We start from the raw sequence: 19,758 nt of genomic DNA, 5'->3' as shown, positions 1-19,758 counted from the left end.
TCTCAGATTGTGTAATCCGTATGAAACGTGCATATAGGCGCGTCCACTACTGCGGAGATGACGAGTCAGCATCGTGACTTAATCTCTTCAGCCGTAAATACAAAAAACATTACCAATAAATTATTAAAATGTTTAGACAGTCTCCTCCTGTTTTTTTCACGACACATTCATAATTATTACGTTTGCCGGTACGCTGTGGCAAGCTGTATGTGTGCACGTGAGAGCTGATTAGGCTATGTATTTTATTTAGGCAATTAAAGGCGCATTATTATGATTTATGGCTTATTAATATAAACGCGCGATTAGTCGAATAATTGCCCAAATGAACGACTACTAGTCGACTAGAAAAATCTTTAGTCGAAGGCATATTTATATATATATAAATTGGGGGTGTAACGGTACATGTATTCGTACTGAACGGACATCACTGTTCGGTGCATGCAGTCGCACGACGAATACATTCAGTCAGGGGTGATCCACACTCCAATCCAGCACTGTTTGCTACCAGTAAAAAGAAAAGAAGACCTATCGATATGTTTACATCTCTCAACCAGTGTTTCAACTGCGGAAAGATATCAATAAAACCACTTGAGAATAATATCTCACGTAGCATTACATTTACCTCGGGCATTTGTCGACAGCAGGTTTGTTCGCTAAAGAAATGAACTCTAGAGGCAAGCATTTCGTATATGCACTACATTAGCCAATTCATTAAATTGACTTTACCTGTTAGCAATGTCTTGATTACTTAATGTATGTTTAAATAAATTTGTCATGAAAACAAGTTATGACAGCCACTGTTTAAATGATTATATATATAAAATATAAAAAATTGGAGTAGAAAATTTACTTTATAATTAGATTTAGAAGTTAATGCAAAACATGCCTTATGTGCAATTTTCAGGCCTTTTTTAAATTTAAGTGTTGATTATTAAAATTAAAATAAATAGCGACTGATTTGAATAATTTGGGCTCTGTTGTTAATTGTAACCTTTAATATAGTAATATGTAATTAAGGGCTCCCCATATATTTTACAGCATTAGCTAAGATATATTTTTTTATATCTGTAAGAAAATTTTTATTATAATTTATTTAAACACATTTGTTAAAAAACTTTAATTTAAAAAAGAAAAAAAGCAATTTTGTTTAGTTTTCTCCCCCCTGCTGTACCGAACCGTGACTTCAATGCCGAGGTACTTATGAACCATCATGTTTGTGTACTATTACACCATACATATATATGTGTGTGTGTGTGTGTGTGTGTGTGTGTGTGTGTGTGTGTGTGTGTGTGTGTGTGTGTGTGTGTGTGTGTGTGTGTGTGTGTAAGCAGCTCACTTGGTTTTGGAATGGAGCTAATATCACATTGTAGGATTGATCTCCAACTAGCAACTAAAATAGTTTGCAGCTTGTTGTTAGTAGTATAATGAATACCACTATCTTTGTATGCTGTCTTTTTTTTTCTTTGTATGCTGTCGTTATTGCAAGCTTCATATGCTTTGAAGCTTTTGGTTTGTGTCTGTGTCCTTGCACTAACATGTATATGCACAACTGAAATGATACTTGGCTGAGACTGTCTGCCATGGACAACAGATGCTGCCATGACTTTGTCCCAGTCTGATTCATGTGCCTCTGAGCAGCGCCAGATTTGTTTGCTGGTAAATATGTCCCTGAAACTGTGCCAGGCTGCCCATCCACTCACTCACTCTCTGGTTGTTGTTGTTTAGTGACACAGTTGCTGCAGCTGCCCATCCTTACAGGAGATGGCAAGCGCTTTGATTCTGGCACACCAGCCAACTAATGGGTCAGTTTTTTTAGAAAATTTACCCTTTATACTTTCAAATAAATATATTTAAAAGATCATGAAAAAATTATTCCCTCAAAAATATAAAGCAGCACAACCATTTTCAGTAATGATAATAAGAAATGTTTGTTGCACCAATCAGCATATTCCAATGATTTCAGAGGGATCTTGTGAGTAATGGATGCTGAAAATTCAACTTTGCCATCAGAATAATAAATTATATTTTAAAAATAGAATGAAATGGAAAACAGTTATTTTAAATTGTAATAAAATTTCTCAATATGAATCAAATAAATGCAGCCTTGGTGAGCATAAGAGACTTCTTTCAAAAAGTCTTACCGACTCCAAACTTTTGAACGGTACTGTATATTTGATGTTTAAGTTGAGCAATATTTTGGACCAGTGTGATTTCAATGTGGAGTACAATTTAATTTAGTATTATTTTTTAAAAATGTAGATATATTATCTATTAGATATTGTAAATCTAAATTAATTTTCCTTCATTCTACCTAGTAGTGCCACTCCCGCCTCCCACCCCACTCTTAGAGCAGTCTATATGTAAAAACACTCAACATGTACATCAATAAATGTCATCAAAATTAATTAAATAATCCGGGCATGAATGCAAAAGATGATGACCTTTACTGCTGGTGATGACTAATGATTTTAAAGCCCAACATGCACACTTCTGAAAGGCAGACTTATGTACTGTATATGTGTGAGAGAGAAAGTGGGGAGAAGTCATGTAGCTCTCCTTATTGCGTGCGTAATATTTATATACCAACATATGTCATATATTAATATTTATAATAACCCATTTATAACTGCTACGAAGAGCTGTGAACACGCAAGTGTGATTTTGGGTGTACGAGCACCGCTTGCACACCGTTGCTTCGCCGCTACTAGAACTACCAAAATTTTGGAGCTTTCTATGTGTCTTTCATTGAAAATGAACTAGAGACTTGTACTTTCCACGTCCCATGTGAAACTGTCTCTATGACGAAGTGGTACTGCTGCCGGCCCAGTTTATCAGCAGCCCACCAGGAGTTCTCCCGAATCTTCCGGGCCTGTACATATACTACTTATATAATATAATGCAGAATTTGCATTTGCAGCTGTACTAGTGGTTTAGTGCTACTTTTTACATTGCAGAATGAAAGAGATTTTATTTTTCTGCAATTTTATCAATAAACTAAATCTCCAGTCTTTCGCTTGCATCTCAAAGATCGTGTTTAATTGTGAGTGTGAAGTGGGGGCGGCACGACAGTGATTTGCCTAGAGCGGCAGTTGAGTTTGTGTCATAGTTGTCAATTCTGGATTAAATTTAAGATTCTCATGTTTACATGGAGTAGTTCATCCAAAAATGGATGGTATTAGGATTTTCTCAAATATGGAATGATATGAGGTTGAGTAAATGATGACATTTGCTTTATGGGTTAATTAATAGTGTTTTTTTTTTTTTTTTTTTTTTTGAGTACCTCACTTAAATACTTGCGTGTTGACTGAGGTCTCCGCTCCACATCTTTTTTTAGATCGCATCATCATGAAGAAACCGGAAAATAGTCAAATCCATTGCTGTGTTTTAATTTTTTTCCATCATCTACATTATCCACCTAATGATGTATAATGTAACACATCAGTGGGCATCTTTTCTTTCTTATTTTGTTTTCATTTCATTTCTCTTTTTTTTTCTTTTCTTTTTCAATGTATTTTCGTTTCATTTCCAGTCGTCCTGTTCATCACAGGAGAAGCTCCATCAGCTGCCTTTCCAGCCCACACCAGATGAGCTCCACTTCCTGTCCAAGCATTTCTACACAGAGAGCATTGTTGGAGACGACCACCGAAGAGTCACACCTATGCGGCCACGCTCCCGCAGTCTCAGGTACAGGAGGCTTAGATGTTGTCTTTTACACTGATCTGAGATCTGTCTTTTCTTTGCATCTTAATTCACATACCATCTGCCCTGTATAGTATACAAGAATTACTGCTTCTGAAAAGTATTGAAAGTAGTATGCAAAAGATGGTATATGCTTTTTTTTTTAGCTAATATTACCCACATCCCTTTTTTGACTGCTAGAGTGTGTTACTGTTCTTCTTTAACTTTTAGAGCTTAATTGTAAAACCTAAAAGTTAAGTATGATATAATTTATAATCAGCTGGTCATTTTTACAAAATAAACCTTGACAGAAACATGACATGAAGCAGTGCAGTCTTCTATCATCCTGAAGGGCTTTATGTTGGTATGAAGATGTTGTAGTATGTCAAAGTATTTACTTAATGAAGTATTGTAATCCTCGCATATATACTACTACACACTAAAAGTATGTACGCATGTATGCAAACTGGGACACAGCCCATCTCTTTCTCACCATATTAATATTACGGTTTTCATAAATAATTATGACATGACAGTATATTGAAAAATGTGTTTTTCTTCAATTACATTGATAGTCCTGGAAGATCCCCATCATGCTGTGACCATGAGATTATAATGATGAATCATGTGTACAAAGAAAGATTTCCCAAGGTAAGTGTAACCTGCTTTCACCAATTATCTTCTGTGCCAAGTGATTGTATCTTTATTGGGGAATTCATTGTTGGTTTGTATTCTCCACCCTTCAGGCCACAGCTCAGATGGAAGAGCGCATCAAGGAGATCATCCAAAGCAACTCCCCTGAAAACGTCTTGCCTCTGGCTGATGGCGTCCTCAGCTTCGCACACCACCAGATCATTGAGCTGGCCAGAGACTGCCTGGAAAAGTCCCGTCTTGGTCTCATTACCTCACGATACTTCTGTGAGCTCACAGATAAACTGGAAAGGCTCTTTCAGGAGGTAAATTATGCCTTCAGAGACATTGCTTTCTTCATTCTTCTGAGCTGAAACTAACTCTCTATATTTAAAATACTTTTCCCCCTGTGTATTCTTCCATTTAGAATGTGTTTCTGATCAATGCGTTCAATGATGCATGCATATTGATGACCACTTGTGATGTGCTCTGTTATTGTAATGCAGTCGACTGAGCGATCAGAGAGTGCAGAGGTGACCTTCATCAAGGAGCTGGTAAAGAAGATTCTCATCGTCATTGCCAGGCCTGCGCGACTCCTTGAATGTCTGGTAGGTTGTCTACAAGAGTTGCTCAACAGTAATATGGTCTGGCTCAATCAGCCTTGTGACTTCTGCTGTGATGTGCTTCAGAATGTTGCTTTAGTACATTTTCAGATGTTTGCCAAACATTTGTTACAACTTGATCTATATTATTTAAGAAGTGAGAATCTACTTGTACAGTCTGGTCAAAGTCTTGTGTTAAAGATAAATACTTTCTGTCTTGTAGGAGTTTGACCCTGAAGAGTTCTATCATCTCCTGGAGGCTGCAGAGGGTCATGCTAAAGAGGGCCAAGGCATCAAGACCGATATCCCACGATACATTATCAGCCAACTTGGCCTGACAAGGGACCCACTTGAGGGTAAGAGGACCTCAATACATTGGTTTCCAGTAGTCTGGGTGCATCAATGGGCAGTTCACAAACAGCTGGTTAAAGCGTAAAGCCTTGTTTAAACTCGACACGTCCGCATGAGCCCAAAGGTGCGCGCGGCAAAAATGACATGATTGTAACAGCGCGCGCGCCTCCGTCCCCTAGACACCATTTACTACACACAATAGGCTTTTTTCTCTGATTTTGATTTCCATTACACGAGAGTAGATGTTAAAACTTCATGCTGATTTGTACTCGGCTTTCGCCAAGATAAGCAACACTAAGACGTAGCTTTACAGTAAACTATGCTTCTCCATCCATTTACGCTTCTTTCCATATGGTGGTGTGACTCCCCTTCTGTCCAGCATTAACGGCTGCAGTGTACTTGGCGCGTCAGCACACACGACGGCTGCAGCTACAGTGTGGTCTCCCTAGTGGACCAGCACGACAACGTCTGGATTGAGCCGAGTAGGGGACATCTCTAGGGTCTTCAAGTGGGCACCTTCCGTCCTCAGTGTTTCGTCGACTAGCCCACGACACCTCAAGAGGGCTCGACAGTGACTCTGGCGTCCCAGAGTCACCCCCCTCCGTCCCCCACTCAACTCAGCCCAGCTTACTGACCTCTACATCCCTCCTGCTGCTGAGACCTAACCACAATCTCTCCGCAACCCAACCATACGCGCCAACCCGTTTGACTAAGGCCGTCGAGCCCCACTGGTGCGTTAATGCAGTTTCAGTGGCAACGGTTCCGTATGGCATACCACCTACCGCAAAACACAATATCTGCCCAACCACCCGTCATTCACGCAAAATACAGAGGAACGTAATGACTGTAAATACTATACAACCTATACAAATAAACCAACAGACTCTTCAAGTTTTTCAAGATTTCTACGAAACCGTAGCGTGGCGGCCTGTACACAGCCAGCTAGAATCTTTCCGTCTCAACCACAGCCAGTTGCTGCTCCTTTCTGCTGCTTCAGATAAGTTCTTTACTGTGCGACGCAAAAAACTCTTGAAAACTCTTCGCGATCGACTTAAAATGCTTCCAAGATCGACGGGTTGGTGATTCCTGTAACATACTGTTTTACGGTCAATGACAAGAGTCAGCTGTCTCACGAACGTAACCAGCACGTTTATCCCCACATAACAAAGCCATAACGCAGCTAGGGAGAAGAACGAAGTTACATGAAACAATCCAACTACATATTTTACACCACTGACAAGGGAAAAGTCACTACTCACGGTGTTTATGGCTAGCTTCTAGCTTTCTGCGGCTTCTCTTTCAAGGTAGTGACGAAACGTTCTCTGTAGCGCTGTTTGTTCGCTGTCGGCTACGGTAGAAACATGACGTCACAATATGTCGACCTTCATAAAAGGGGGTGCCCGCGGTTATGTAGATATAAATGTCTCATTCTAAGGTAATAAAAACATTACGGTTTATTAAGTTCTTTATACACCACTGAAAACATAGTTATGGATGTCATATTGCATTTCTGTTAATAGATACTCAAAATTTGTACACATTGCACCTTTAAGAACTAGTTGCTGAATTTTCCTGTTTGCATCAAAACTTTTAATAAGATAAGATTTTCACTCTGTTTGGATTTTTCATGTTTTATTGTTTAACAACATTGAACCACAGATGATATAATTTGTCTTTTTTTTTTCTTCACTGATCAACAGAAAATATTGTTTCATGACAAAATGAAACAAAATCTACAAATTGGTCAATTTATTAATTATTAAATACAAAATAATCATTTGCCTAAATATTTACCCCTTCTAATCAGCATTCAATAGAATAGAAATCATTTTCAGGTCCACTAGTAAATTCTCAATTGGATTGAGACCTGCATTCTGCTTTTTATGGTCTGGTGTTGTAAAATAAATCATGAAAAGTCATAAATCAGGATAAATACATTTTATGCACTTACTTTTGGACAAATAAAAATTGTGCACACATTTTCTACTACTTTGGTGTTATATTACACTTTTCACTGCAGCACAATTGTTCAAAAGGGCTACTGATTTGTTGTACACCAGTTTATTGTGATCTCATTCATTTCACATTTATTTGCCCTCGAACTTCACACCAGGTCACACCATGAGGCTTTAAAGGTTTTACTTTTACAGCTCACAATCTTAAGTTCTGTATCTATGCATTTTATATGTTCAACGTCAGGAGCCTACGTGCAGAAAATATGATTTGTATCCTTTCTTTTGGGTTTTATTTCTTGTAATGTTAGCTGAAAGCCTTTTACGGACACAACATTCTGTCACAAATCTCTGAATTTGTACTCAAGACTATCATTATTGTTAATGAGAACAGCATATGCCCATAGACCTTGATGCCTCTGTCTTGCCAACTCTGCCAAAGCAGTGTTGGTTACAAAGCCCTCCAAGGCTTTCTAATCCTCTGAGAACATCCAAATCATTTAGTGTGATGGTTGGAAATGGAGATAGGCAGCTGTTGTTAGGGCTTTCTGATGGGCTTAGTTCTCTTTAGAGACAGATGAACGACCCTCCAGTTCATTACCTCCTGCTGTTCATCGGTTACTTTTGTAGACTCCTGAGAACTGCATCACTGGGATTTGTTTAGAGTGGCAGTTTTTTAGCGTAAATGTTTCATGATGTGTGTAGATTTGATTGTTGATTTCCACACCATTTAACTCATTTCATTTACAAACCTCAGCAGTCAGCTCTACCAAGTTACTCTTTTGGAAAAAGTGACTTTTGTTTTGACTTTCTTTTTAGTCATTCGGGGTCAGAAATGTTCCCGCTAAATTATGCACTAATGTTGTCCTTGAAATAATGGAAAAACATTTTGCACAGAAGACTGTCTCACAAATATATACAGTGAAAAAAAAGCTTTCTTGAATCAGCTCTACTGTTGTCAAAATATTTTGTTCAATGATTTAATAATAATAATAATAATAATATATTGACCCCTGAAGCACCTTTTTGTAATATCGATTTGGAGAGGAGGGGGGCCTTGGGGTGAAAAAGGTTGAGAACCACTTCTTAAAATTAGTCCAGCATCTAATTATTTGTCATTGTCTTTCAGAAATTGCCCAGTTAACTAGCTACGACAGTGGGATTGCAGAAACCCCTGAGACGGACGAGTCTGTCAGTGTAAGTACTTTTATCTAAACACATTACCCAAGACAGCAAACTAGTCAACTACTGTAATGATAATTGTTATTAAGAAATTCATTGAATATAAAACAGATAACCAACTATGATATACTGTAAGAGAAATTGGTTACACTTCAAGGTGTCCTTGTTACAGCGTAATTTATACATTTTAAGTACTGAGTAATATTAATTAACTGCATGTACTTACTATAGGGTTAGGATTTAGGTTTAGTTTTTTGTTTGGTTTGCTTGTAATTATATATGTAATTTATAGTTATTACTACGTTAACTACATGTAACGTGTAACAAGGACACTGTAAAATAAAGCGTTACCTCATTTTCTAGAATACAATCAAATGGAAGGAAGAAATATACAACTATTTTTACAGTTTGAGAATTCTGATTCATTTGCTATCAAAAGTCTACATAACACATATATATCTAGTCCCACAGTTTGAGCGCAGCACTACGGTCCCGGCGCAAACCCTGTGAGCTCGACTTTGAGATGATCAAACTGATCAGTAATGGGGCTTATGGGTAAGTGACAGCGAATTATTAGGTTAAATGTTTAGCACTGTATACTACATATTGTTTCACATCCTATTTTTTAAAAATGATTTGCAGTACAGCACAGTATGCAAATTCATAATAATCCTTTCAAAGCATAGTCCTTTAAATTAGTTTTCTCTGTTATGCTTGTTACTGTGTGTTAAATTGTCATACACATGCCTGTTAAATTGTCATACACATGCCTGCTAATTTAATCCAATAATGTTGTTTTTTTCTTCACAGTGCGGTGTATTTAGTGAGACACAAAGAGACAAAACAACGCTTTGCCATGAAGAAGATCAACAAGCAGAACCTGATGCTCAGGAACCAGATCCAGCAGGCCTTTGTGGAGAGAGACATCCTGACTTTTGCTGAAAACCCTTTTGTGGTCAGCATGTACTGCTCCTTTGAGACACGCAGACATCTATGCATGGTTATGGAGTATGTTGAAGGTAAGCTGTAACACATGCACATCATTTGCAGTGCTGGAGATTGTTACTTTTGAAAATAGTTTCATTATTCTGTTACTCCTAATAAAAGTTAAAAAGTACATTACATGGTTATGTTTTGTGAGCGGAACATGTTAACCGGGATGCAGGGTGACCAGGCACCAATAAATAAAATGACCTGGTAATAGTAATGGAACTATATTTAACATTTGGGAACCACCTGCTACGTCTTAGACCAGCCTGACATTTCTATAATCTCATTTGTTAAAGTATTTACACACAATGATATAAATAAATTTAATAGAAAAGTAATTAACTTTTCTTTTTCATTGTTTTTTTCAAAAAAGTAACTTCAGCATTATAGTTAATTCAATAAGTAGCATTCCTTTGTATAAAAGCATTATCAATAAAAAAAAAAAAAATTTGGGAAGTAAAATAAAAAGTGTTTTGTACAAAGTGCTTTCCCATGAACCAACAAATAAATTTGACTTTCAAATAAGCAAACATATGTAATATATTTATGCAACATGTGCTCTATGCAAAATACCATTAGCACTCACGTTGATATAAAATGTACACAGTTTGAAGGAGCCAAGCCAGAGTTCTTTGCAGCATTCATTTGTACATTTCCTATCCCGACAGGAGGGGATTGTGCTACATTGCTTAAGAATATGGGTCCTCTCCCTGTGGACATGGCCAGAATGTACTTTGCTGAGACTGTGTTAGCCCTGGAATATCTTCACAACTATGGAATCGTCCATCGAGATCTCAAACCAGACAAGTGAGCTGCTCAAAAATGTAACATGCACCATTCCCTGCTAAAAAAACCCCAACTAAAACCAGAATCCGGTAGCTGATTTAAAGTACTTTTGAGTTGGTCAGATCCTGTTAGCTGGTACAAGCAGCCAGTGGACCTGGTTTCAAACTGGAAAACCATCTTTAAGCTAGTTAGAGCATGTAGGCCACATTGGACTGGCAACAAATCAGCTATCAAGTTCTTGGCATCCTAAGCTGATATGAACAGGTTTTTTTCCAGCAGGGTTTTGCTCTGATAATGCTAATACATTACTAATTATTTGTTGTATTGTCTCCCGTGTTATAACATTACGACAGTTTGTTGGTCACTTCAATGGGACACATCAAGCTGACAGACTTTGGCCTATCGAAAGTTGGTCTGATGAACATGACCACTAACCTCTATGAGGGTCACATCGAGAAGGATGCTAGAGAGTTCTCTGATAAACAGGTACAGATCCAGTTCTCTATGGAAGTCCTGAGGACTTGATATTTCATTTGAAATCGCATAGTCATTGTCATAACCTTTATGATTGATATCTGCTCTAAAGATTTGGGACCAGTTGCATTAACACAGCCACTGTGTCTTTAGTCTGACCAACTAGCAGTTAACCAAGGTGTTCAATTCAAATCAATTCAATTCAAATCTGAAATGTGAGACTGGTCTACATTTTTGTGTAAATGATTAAAAAGCTATGACCAATCTTAAAGTAAAAAAATAGATGACTTACTTGTAAGATTAGTCTAAGCAGTTTATGCAAGTTTTCTCTGGGTTGTAACATCTGCAAACATTTCTCTCTATAGGTGTGTGGGACTCCTGAATACATTGCTCCAGAAGTGATCCTGAGGCAAGGCTATGGGAAGCCTGTGGATTGGTGGGCAATGGGCATCATCCTTTATGAGTTTCTGGTGGGCTGTGTACCATTCTTTGGAGACACTCCAGAAGAGCTGTTCGGCCAGGTCATCAGCGGTCAGTCACATTCTGAATTCCTGTTATGCAATACATTCTAGCTTCATGCAGCAAGAGCTTTAGCAGGTGCAGGTTGTGTTGCGTTGTCTCAATTTTGCTTCTCATTAATGCTAAATCAGTATCTCATAGGATCAGCAAAAGACCCCGCAGACATGACAGTCTCCTGTTCTTATCCTCCACCTGTCATTCTGTAAACCTGGATCTCTCTGGATTTGTTCATTGCGGTCTTATGCAAATTAAACCACATTTGATTCTATTTTATATAAAAAGAAGCAAATTGTGAGTTTTCGAATAAAATGATAATTTAAGCTGCAATTCAGTATTTAACATTGCCACATAAATTAAGTGTACCATGATACAAAATAAATATTTTAGACTTAAACAACAATGTTTGTTGAATGTTTGTTTGTTGAAACAACAGCCCTGTCCTACAGACCGCAATAATAGAACACAGCCACTTGTTTTAGCATAGTTACATACAGTATAGTTTGAAATATCAAAATAACATCCTCAGGACTCTGCCAAAAATGTTTTTCCAATTCACCCTCATCCAAAAAACAAACCCTTAACATTATAGTTCAATACATACACTCACCGGCCACTTTATTAGGTACACCTTACTGTTATTGGGTTGGACCCTCTTTTGCCTTCAGAACTGCCTTAATTCTTCATGGTATAGATTCAACGAGGTGCTGGAAACATTCCTCAGAGATGTTGGTCCATATTGACATGATAGCATCACACAGTTGCTGCAGATTTGTCATCTGCACATCCATGATTTGAATCTCCCATTCCACCACATCCCAAAAGCGCTCTATTGGATTAAGATATGTGACTGTGAAGGCCATTTGAGTATAGTGAACTCCTTGTCATTTTCAAGAAACCAGTTTGAGATTATTTGAGCCTTGTGACATGACATGTTTTCCTGTCGAAAAAAGCCATTAGAAGATTGTGGTCATAAAGAGATGGACATGGTCAGCAACAATACTCAGGTAGCCTGTGGGTTTTAAATGATGCTCAATTGGTACTAAGGGGCCCAAAGTGTGCCAAAAAAAAAAAGTTCCCTACACCATTACACCACCACCAGCAGCCTGAACCGCTGATACGAGGCAGGATGGATCCATGCTTTCATATTGTTTACACCAAATTCTGACCTTAACATCTGAATATCACAGGAATTGAGACTCATCAGACCAGGCAACATTTTTACAGTCTTATATTGTCCAATTTTGGTGAGCCCATGCGAATTGTAACCTTAGTTTGCTGTTCCCGGTGGAACCCAGTATGTCTTCTGCTGCTTTAGCCCATCTGCTTCAAGGTTCGACGTATTGTGCGTTCAGAGATGCTCTTCTGCAGACCTTGGTTGTAACAAGTGATTATTTCAGTTACTGTTGCCTTTCTATCAGCTCGAACCAGTCTGGCCATTCTCCTCTGACCTCTGGCATCAACAAGGCATTTTCAGCCACAGAATTGCCCTCACTGGATATTTTCTTTTTCTGACCATTCTCTGTGAACCCTAGAGATCGTTGTGCATGAAAATCCCAGTAGATCACCAGTTTCTGAAATACTCAGACCAGCCCTTCTGGCACTTACAACCATGCCACCTTCAGAGGCACTTAAATCACCTTTCTTGTCCATTCTGATGCTCAGTTTGAACTTCAGCAGTTCGTCTTGAACAGGTCTGCATTGAGTTGCTTCCATGTGATTGCGTTAACAGGAAGTTGAACAGGTGTACCTAATAGTGGTAGATGAGTATTGTTTTAATAAGGTTTATGGTATACTATAGAAGTACAATATATAATGTACTTTTTGATGTCAGTGAGATCTAATTAGCATTTTAGAATGATTTCTGAAGGATCATGTGACACTGAAGACTAGAGTAATGGCTATCCATATTAATACCATCACATGAATTAATTACATTTTAATATATATTAAATTAGAAAACAGTTATTTTAAAATGTAATAATGTTTCAGAATTTTTTTTATTTTTGCTGTATTTTTTTATCAAATAAATGCAGCCATAAATGCAGCCTAGGTGAGCATAATATACTTCTTTCAAAAACATTAAAAAAATCTGGTTACACTTTATTTTGATGGTCCACTTTAGACACTCTACTAACTATAAGTAACTTTGCAAATGCATGTCAACTAAATCTCATTAAAGAATTAATAGACTGTAGTAGACTGTTGGGTTAGGTTAGGGTTAGGTGTTAGCGTTCGGGTTAGTAGAATGTTACAGGAGAATATCTGTTGGGGGACCATCAACATAAAGTGTTAGCAAATATTAAGCAGACAGTCTACTAATACCCTAATGATAGTTAGTTGACTTGTAATTGCAAAGTTACTTATAGTCAGTAAAATCTATAGTGGACCATTAAAGTTGTGTTACCAAAAATCTTAATTCCAAACTTTTGACTGGTAGTGTATAGGTTTATATAATGTTTTGTTTCCAAGAGATTTATGAAGATATTATCTGTATGAAAAAGCCATTTGAAGAATATATTGTTATAATACACTTTCAATCATTTGTAACCATAAGATTTGTTCCAATCCAGTATATTTGCTCTGTCCTTAATTTGGACTTAAAAATGTAAACTGCCAAAATGTTTATGTGGATTCTTTCATTATCCATTTAAGCCAAATATCTTGAAACAACCACCATATGTTTCTGATACCATCCGTACCATTAGTGTTAGTTTTTTGTTATAAGGGTTACCGTGGGTGTGAGGCTTAATTAATGAGCACAGCTAGCTGCTGTTGCTCTGGGCTTGGATGCATATTAATGCTTCTTAATGTGATTCAAAAGTGAGGCACATGTTGCTGTAGAGACAGTTGGAAAATAAACAAAGTACAGCTCTTCATTTATATCACCCCCCTGGCCTTTAAGCTCAGTTTTCTTTTCTTTTTTCTTTTTTAACTTGGTTGATTACAATTGTGTCAAGGGCCTGGTCTTTGATTAGTGTAAAATGCCAGATAACTAATGAATACTGGAAATTCATGCACTTTCCTAGAATTGATGCATGTTAAAGTGAATATTAGGATGTTTTATGTATGCCTGTTTATATTTAGTAGGCATTTTTATGCATTTTAATAATCGCGTTTCATTCAGATGTAAATATATTCTCTGTATTCATTAGTCTGGTGCTGTGCATGAGTGAAAGGTTCTGTGTAGCAGTGGAGTCCCATAAAAACAGAGATGAGCTTTCATGTTGAATGAAAAGTAATGATTTTTTTGGTTTTGTTCCATTTAGTCAATGAGGATGAAACTGTTTGCTTCTTGTCTTAGATGAAATAAACTGGCCGGAGGGAGAGGAAGCTCCACCAGCTGATTCTCAGGAGCTGATCACCCTACTGCTCAGACAGAACCCTCTGGAGCGCCTCGGCACTGGTAAGGGTACAAAATACTTGCAACAATACTTGCCAAGCACCAAAAGTGAGTAAAAATTGCTTTTGGCAAGTAAATAATATGTCTAATTGGCCATTAAGGTATTTTAGATATTTTTGTGTTGCATGGTTAAATGCCATGTAAAAACATTCAAAATAAATGAATATTCCAAAACAAAATTAATAAAGAAACACAATTTGAATTTACATATAATTATTTCTTGTTTGTCCCTTAATAATATATGCCATTTGGCCATTATATTATATTCATTATATTTGTCGTTTCACTTACAGTTCAGTCACAGGCATAATCCATAATCTCTTTGATATTGCTTATATGCACCCACCCATATAAAAAAGCTAAATCCAGCAGTTTTAATTGACCTTCAAGTACATTTCATTTTTTCCATATGTCATCTAAAAAATGCTAAAAGCGCACACCGCAATAACGCTTTATCAGTGAGAGTTTAGACAATTTTGTGCACATAAAAATTTCTGGTGACACAAAAAGATTCCAGTGGCATGTTTCTGGCATCACTGGAAGTGAAACTGTAGCTGTGAAATGCAACAAAATCACAACTAATTATTATTATTTTTTTTTAAATGTAATACCCAAAGTAGACATACTGTAGTAATAGAATGTATTGGCTGTTGCTTCATCGTTCATGTTAAGTTTTTCTTCAATTTGATTGGATGTATATCTTTAAGCAGGTGGGGCGTATGAGGTCAAGCACCACCAGTTCTTTCACAGTCTGGACTGGAACAGCCTGCTGAGGCAGAAGGCAGAGTTCATCCCCCAGCTGGAGTCTGAGGATGACACTAGCTACTTTGACAGTGAGTGACAGCAGGAGTGAAGTCATTGTCCTTCATGGTCCATGCAGGCAGAGCAGGGTGTCTGTTTTTTATGTCTTAAGAGAGGATCAGATGTTCCCAAACTGATAGATTGCTCACATATTAGTAAAGCACAGTTGGTTGATGATATGATTCGTGGTCATTTGTTTGGAGAAATTTCAATAATTTGCTCTAGCTTAGTGCTTTGGGACTCTTCATTGTCAAATTGTTTGCATGTTATGAAATAAATATAGATTTAGGTAAACATGCTGTTTCTTCTCCTTCAGAAGTTGTTTTGTGTATTGTATTATTCATGACAATGCTTGATGACAGAATGTTCATTTTTCAGTGAACTTCACTTTAAAATGTAGAATAATGTCTTAAAATAACTGGCATGAGAGCATCCTAACATCACAGCCCAATGTGACATATATATTTTTTTCAATCGCAGCACGATCTGATAGGTACCATCACTTAGAAACTGAGGAGGAGGACGATACCAATGACGAAGATTTCAATGTGGAACTGCGGCAGTTTTCCTCATCTTCGCACCGATTCTCCAAAGTGAGTTCTCTCTCTCCCTCTCTCTCTCTCTCTCTTTCCTCACATACACTTGTTTAATTCATGCAGTGAAGGATTCAGCTGAGAAGAGTCCTGTTCGGTGGATGCATTATGTGTTTGCATTTTGCAAGTTTTAATAAAGACGTCTAACGATGTGGCAAACACTGTCTCTGGGATAAAGCTCAGCTCATAGATTTACATATATTTGCATTTGATATAGGGATATATTTTTGTAGGTCAGGGAACAATATCACACACAACAAATACTCATGCACATTCTTGTTCTCGGGCATGCAGGGCTTTGGTGCATTGCAGTATGAGTTGCTTCCAGAATCTATCATGCTTGCAGTGAAGATATCTGGTGAAGGCTGTGTTTTATAGTGTTAGACCAGTGGTTGGTTATATTATTTATATCGTATTAATATATATATATTTTGAATAATTTTAATTCATCCTCCCTCTGAGGTTTAGGCCCCCTAGTGGGTCCCGGCCCCCTCGTTAAGAACCACTGTATTAGACAGATTTTAAATAGTGAGATGGTTTTGAAATGTAAAATTTTATTTAAATTTTAAAGAACATACTTTGTCATGCATTTCAGGCTTCTGATAATTAGGGGTGATTGGTGATTGCCATTTTATGAATTGACTGTTGTGTACTAAATTTGTACAATGTGATTTGTATGCAAAAGTAAGCACGAAGCATAACCCTCAGTCGGGTGTGAGAAGATCGGACAAAACTAGATTGTACAAATTCGTATGAATTAGCCACCAATGTGGCTTGTGAAAGTAATCCATCTAGCAATGACCCAGAACACCCTAGGAACAACCTAGCAGTAACCTAGAAACCAACAGGAACATTTCAAGTTACATTTAAATTAATGTGCTTCAGGATTTAGTATTATTGTCTCATGCCTATGTTTACTCAGAGATCTAATGGAGTCTATTGGTGCTTATATATGCTGTTTGTTTGTGTGTTGTGTGTGTGGTAGGTGTATAGTAGTCTGGATCTGTCTCGAGGACAGCTGGAGGAGAAAGGAGAACAGACAGAGAAGACAACAGACAGTCCTCTCACTGTTGACTCACTGAGCTGGACTCCAGACTTCACTGAGATGTATGTTACCCACAAACCCTTTCCATAAAAAGGCTCAGACCTTACTCAATGTGAAAAATCTGAAATTAAGACCTCATCCTCATCATAGAATATATGCATAGTTTATATTATATTTTTATAAACTATGCAATATTTTATTTTGACATTAACATTTAATATGCAACAAACCAGCTACCATGTTCTTGAAACCACCATAAGTTTGTAGAATGTGATTTTTCCAGGTGGATCATTTAGGTTTTTCTTGTTTTTCTTCTCCAGCCCCTCTCTCTCTCATTCTTCTGACACTGAGAGCACCAGCTTGAGCAGATGCTCTGGTCTTCTCCCTAAGTTTGCCATCTCAGCAGAAGTGGAGGATGGTGAGGGCTCCCTGTCTCTGGAAGACCCCAGTAAAGTGACCTTCAGTATTGGGGAGTTGCCTCAGGATGAGCCTGATCCCACCACACCCTGTAGCACCATCAGTAACTCCACCCTCTCAGGTACAGGGGGGATTTATGGGAGATGGGGCTGTATACTGTATGCATCAAACTTGCTGCACAAAAAAATGTTGTTGCACTTTATTTAAATGGTCCACTTTAGACATTCTACTGACTATAAGTAACTTTGCAAATACATGTCAATTAACACTCATTAGAGTATAGCAGACTATAGTAGACTGTTAGGTGTTAGAGTTCAGGTTAGTAGAATAAGTTGGCATGTACTCACAAAGTTAGGTAAAGTCAGTAGAATGTCTGTTGTGGGACTATCAAAATAAAGTTTTTGCAGATATTAAGTAGACAGCCTACTAATACTCTAATGACTGGTAGTTGACATGCAGTTGCAAAGTTACTTAGTAGAATGTCTAAATGGACCATCAAAAGGAAGTGTTACCAAATATTAAATTTAGTCTGGGGTCTCAAGAGACTGTATTTTATGTGGATTTTTTTGTTTTTTAAATTACATTGAGTTTTTGATATGCCGCAATTGACCCCCAGTTGACCTGAAACAATGTGATTTGTTTGTGATCAAATTGATAGCTTCAATAATATCTACTGGGTTTTGATTAGGTCAAAGGAACGTGTAAAAAATATTCAAAGGGAAATAATAAGTAAATTGTATTATAATTACTACACTTAGGGCCCTGTTTCACAACAATGATGTACTAAAAACAGCATTTTTCATGTACAGACCACAACGTTTTTAAAAACGATCCCGATTCAGACGGATCCATGAAAACAATTCAATACGCTGTATTATTCTGCCTGCCCAGTAGTTGGCTGTCAATTTAAGCACTACGCGCCTATAGACTGAACACGTAATACGCATGTGCATGACATAATTTTTTTTGTAGTTTATATGCAGACAATAACTGTACCGGTTTCAAAAGTTTGCATCTTCAGGACCCCAAAACGCCATTGTTGTGTAAATGAATTTGAGATCAGATTAACAAATTCTGCAAAATTAGTGGGAATGCTCTGGAAATAGAGTCTGGTCTGTTTAGTATATTTTTTCTACTTAACCTTTTATTTTTTTGAGTAGGCAGTTTCTCCGAGCACCTGGATCAGATGCCGTCACAGGGAGGTGGAGGGGAGAGTCTGGACAGCTCCTGTAAGCCCTCCTCAGACACAGGCTCCTTCCTGACTGCTTCCAAACCTGAGACAGCGGACAAACCGTTTGCAGTCAGCAAAGTGCCAAAATCAGTATCTACCAGTGCCCTGTCACTCATGATCCCTGGAGGTGAGTGTATGTGCATGCTGGAAGAACATGTGTTGTGTTGATGTGTACACTGAACAAAATTATAAACGCAACACACTTGTTTTTACCCCCATTTTTCATGAGCTGAACTCAAAGATCTAAGACTTTTTCTATGTACTGGACACAAAAGGCCTATTTCTCTCAAATATTGTACACAAATCTGTCCAAATCTGTGTTAGTGAGCACTTCTCCTTTGCCGAGATAATCCACCCACCTCACAGGTGTGGTATATCAAGATGCTGATTATGCAAGATTATTGCACAGGTGTGCCTTATCCTGGCCACAATAAAAGGCCACTCTCTAACGTTCAGTGTTGCCATCACAAGAGTAAATTACATTTTAGTAATTTTAAATTGAAAAAATATTTCGCAAAATTATTGTTTTTACTTTATTTTTGATCGAATAAATGCAGCCTTGGTGAGAATAAGAGACTTCTTTCAAAATTATTGAATAAAATCTTACCAATAGTGTAGGTTAACCTTTATATCTTATTGAATGAAATAAATTTCATCTATGTGCTGCACTTTATGCTAATGTATAGTAAAGTTAACTTAACAAGTCCACTGTTCAGTCTTCAATAAAAGAAAGGTGGTTACTTGTTTATACACAGTGCCAGTTTATTTATTGAGTTATTAATGTATGATTTGGCCTCTCTTGTTCCCCCAGATGTTTTTGGTGTGTCACCATTAGCAAGCCCCATTTCTCCATACTCACTGTCATCAGACCCATCCTCTAGAGACTCCTCCCCCAGCCGAGATTCTCCACTTAGCAGTGTCAGCAGTCGTCAGCCAATCATCATCCACAGCTCAGGGAAGAAGTTTGGCTTCACTCTGCGAGCGATTCGGGTCTACGCCTGTGACAGTGATGTTTATACGGTTTATCACATGGTCTGGGTAAGTGTGGGCGGCATCTCAATAAAAAACCAAACAGCTGACAACATGTATTCTTACTTGAGGTTGTGG

General features: G+C 37.7%; 1 protein-coding gene across 1 annotated transcript in view; it reads left to right on the top strand.

Moving 5' to 3' along the window:
* mast4 (microtubule associated serine/threonine kinase family member 4) overlaps window positions 1-19,758 on the top strand; it is a 160,972-nt gene that overhangs the window by 135,317 nt on the left and 5,897 nt on the right. Inside the window, exons 8-25 of the mRNA XM_056265469.1 lie at window positions 3,530-3,684; window positions 4,254-4,329; window positions 4,425-4,634; window positions 4,815-4,916; window positions 5,134-5,266; window positions 8,343-8,410; window positions 8,859-8,950; window positions 9,206-9,414; window positions 10,054-10,192; window positions 10,525-10,657; window positions 11,011-11,176; window positions 14,466-14,567; window positions 15,272-15,397; window positions 15,846-15,958; window positions 16,944-17,065; window positions 17,324-17,541; window positions 18,581-18,778; window positions 19,463-19,689. Of these exons, the coding sequence (XP_056121444.1) occupies window positions 3,530-3,684; window positions 4,254-4,329; window positions 4,425-4,634; window positions 4,815-4,916; window positions 5,134-5,266; window positions 8,343-8,410; window positions 8,859-8,950; window positions 9,206-9,414; window positions 10,054-10,192; window positions 10,525-10,657; window positions 11,011-11,176; window positions 14,466-14,567; window positions 15,272-15,397; window positions 15,846-15,958; window positions 16,944-17,065; window positions 17,324-17,541; window positions 18,581-18,778; window positions 19,463-19,689 (2,589 nt within the window). The remainder of the gene's footprint in view (window positions 1-3,529; window positions 3,685-4,253; window positions 4,330-4,424; window positions 4,635-4,814; window positions 4,917-5,133; window positions 5,267-8,342; window positions 8,411-8,858; window positions 8,951-9,205; window positions 9,415-10,053; window positions 10,193-10,524; window positions 10,658-11,010; window positions 11,177-14,465; window positions 14,568-15,271; window positions 15,398-15,845; window positions 15,959-16,943; window positions 17,066-17,323; window positions 17,542-18,580; window positions 18,779-19,462; window positions 19,690-19,758) is intronic.

The sequence above is a fragment of the Rhinichthys klamathensis genome, unplaced genomic scaffold, assembly GCF_029890125.1.
Source record: "Rhinichthys klamathensis goyatoka isolate OS25496 unplaced genomic scaffold, OSU_Roscu_1.1 h1tg000234l_1, whole genome shotgun sequence".
Classification (NCBI taxonomy): Eukaryota; Metazoa; Chordata; class Actinopteri; order Cypriniformes; family Leuciscidae; genus Rhinichthys; species Rhinichthys klamathensis.
The sequence above is the reverse complement of the archived record's forward strand: the minus strand, read 5'-3'. Positions and strand labels throughout refer to the sequence as shown.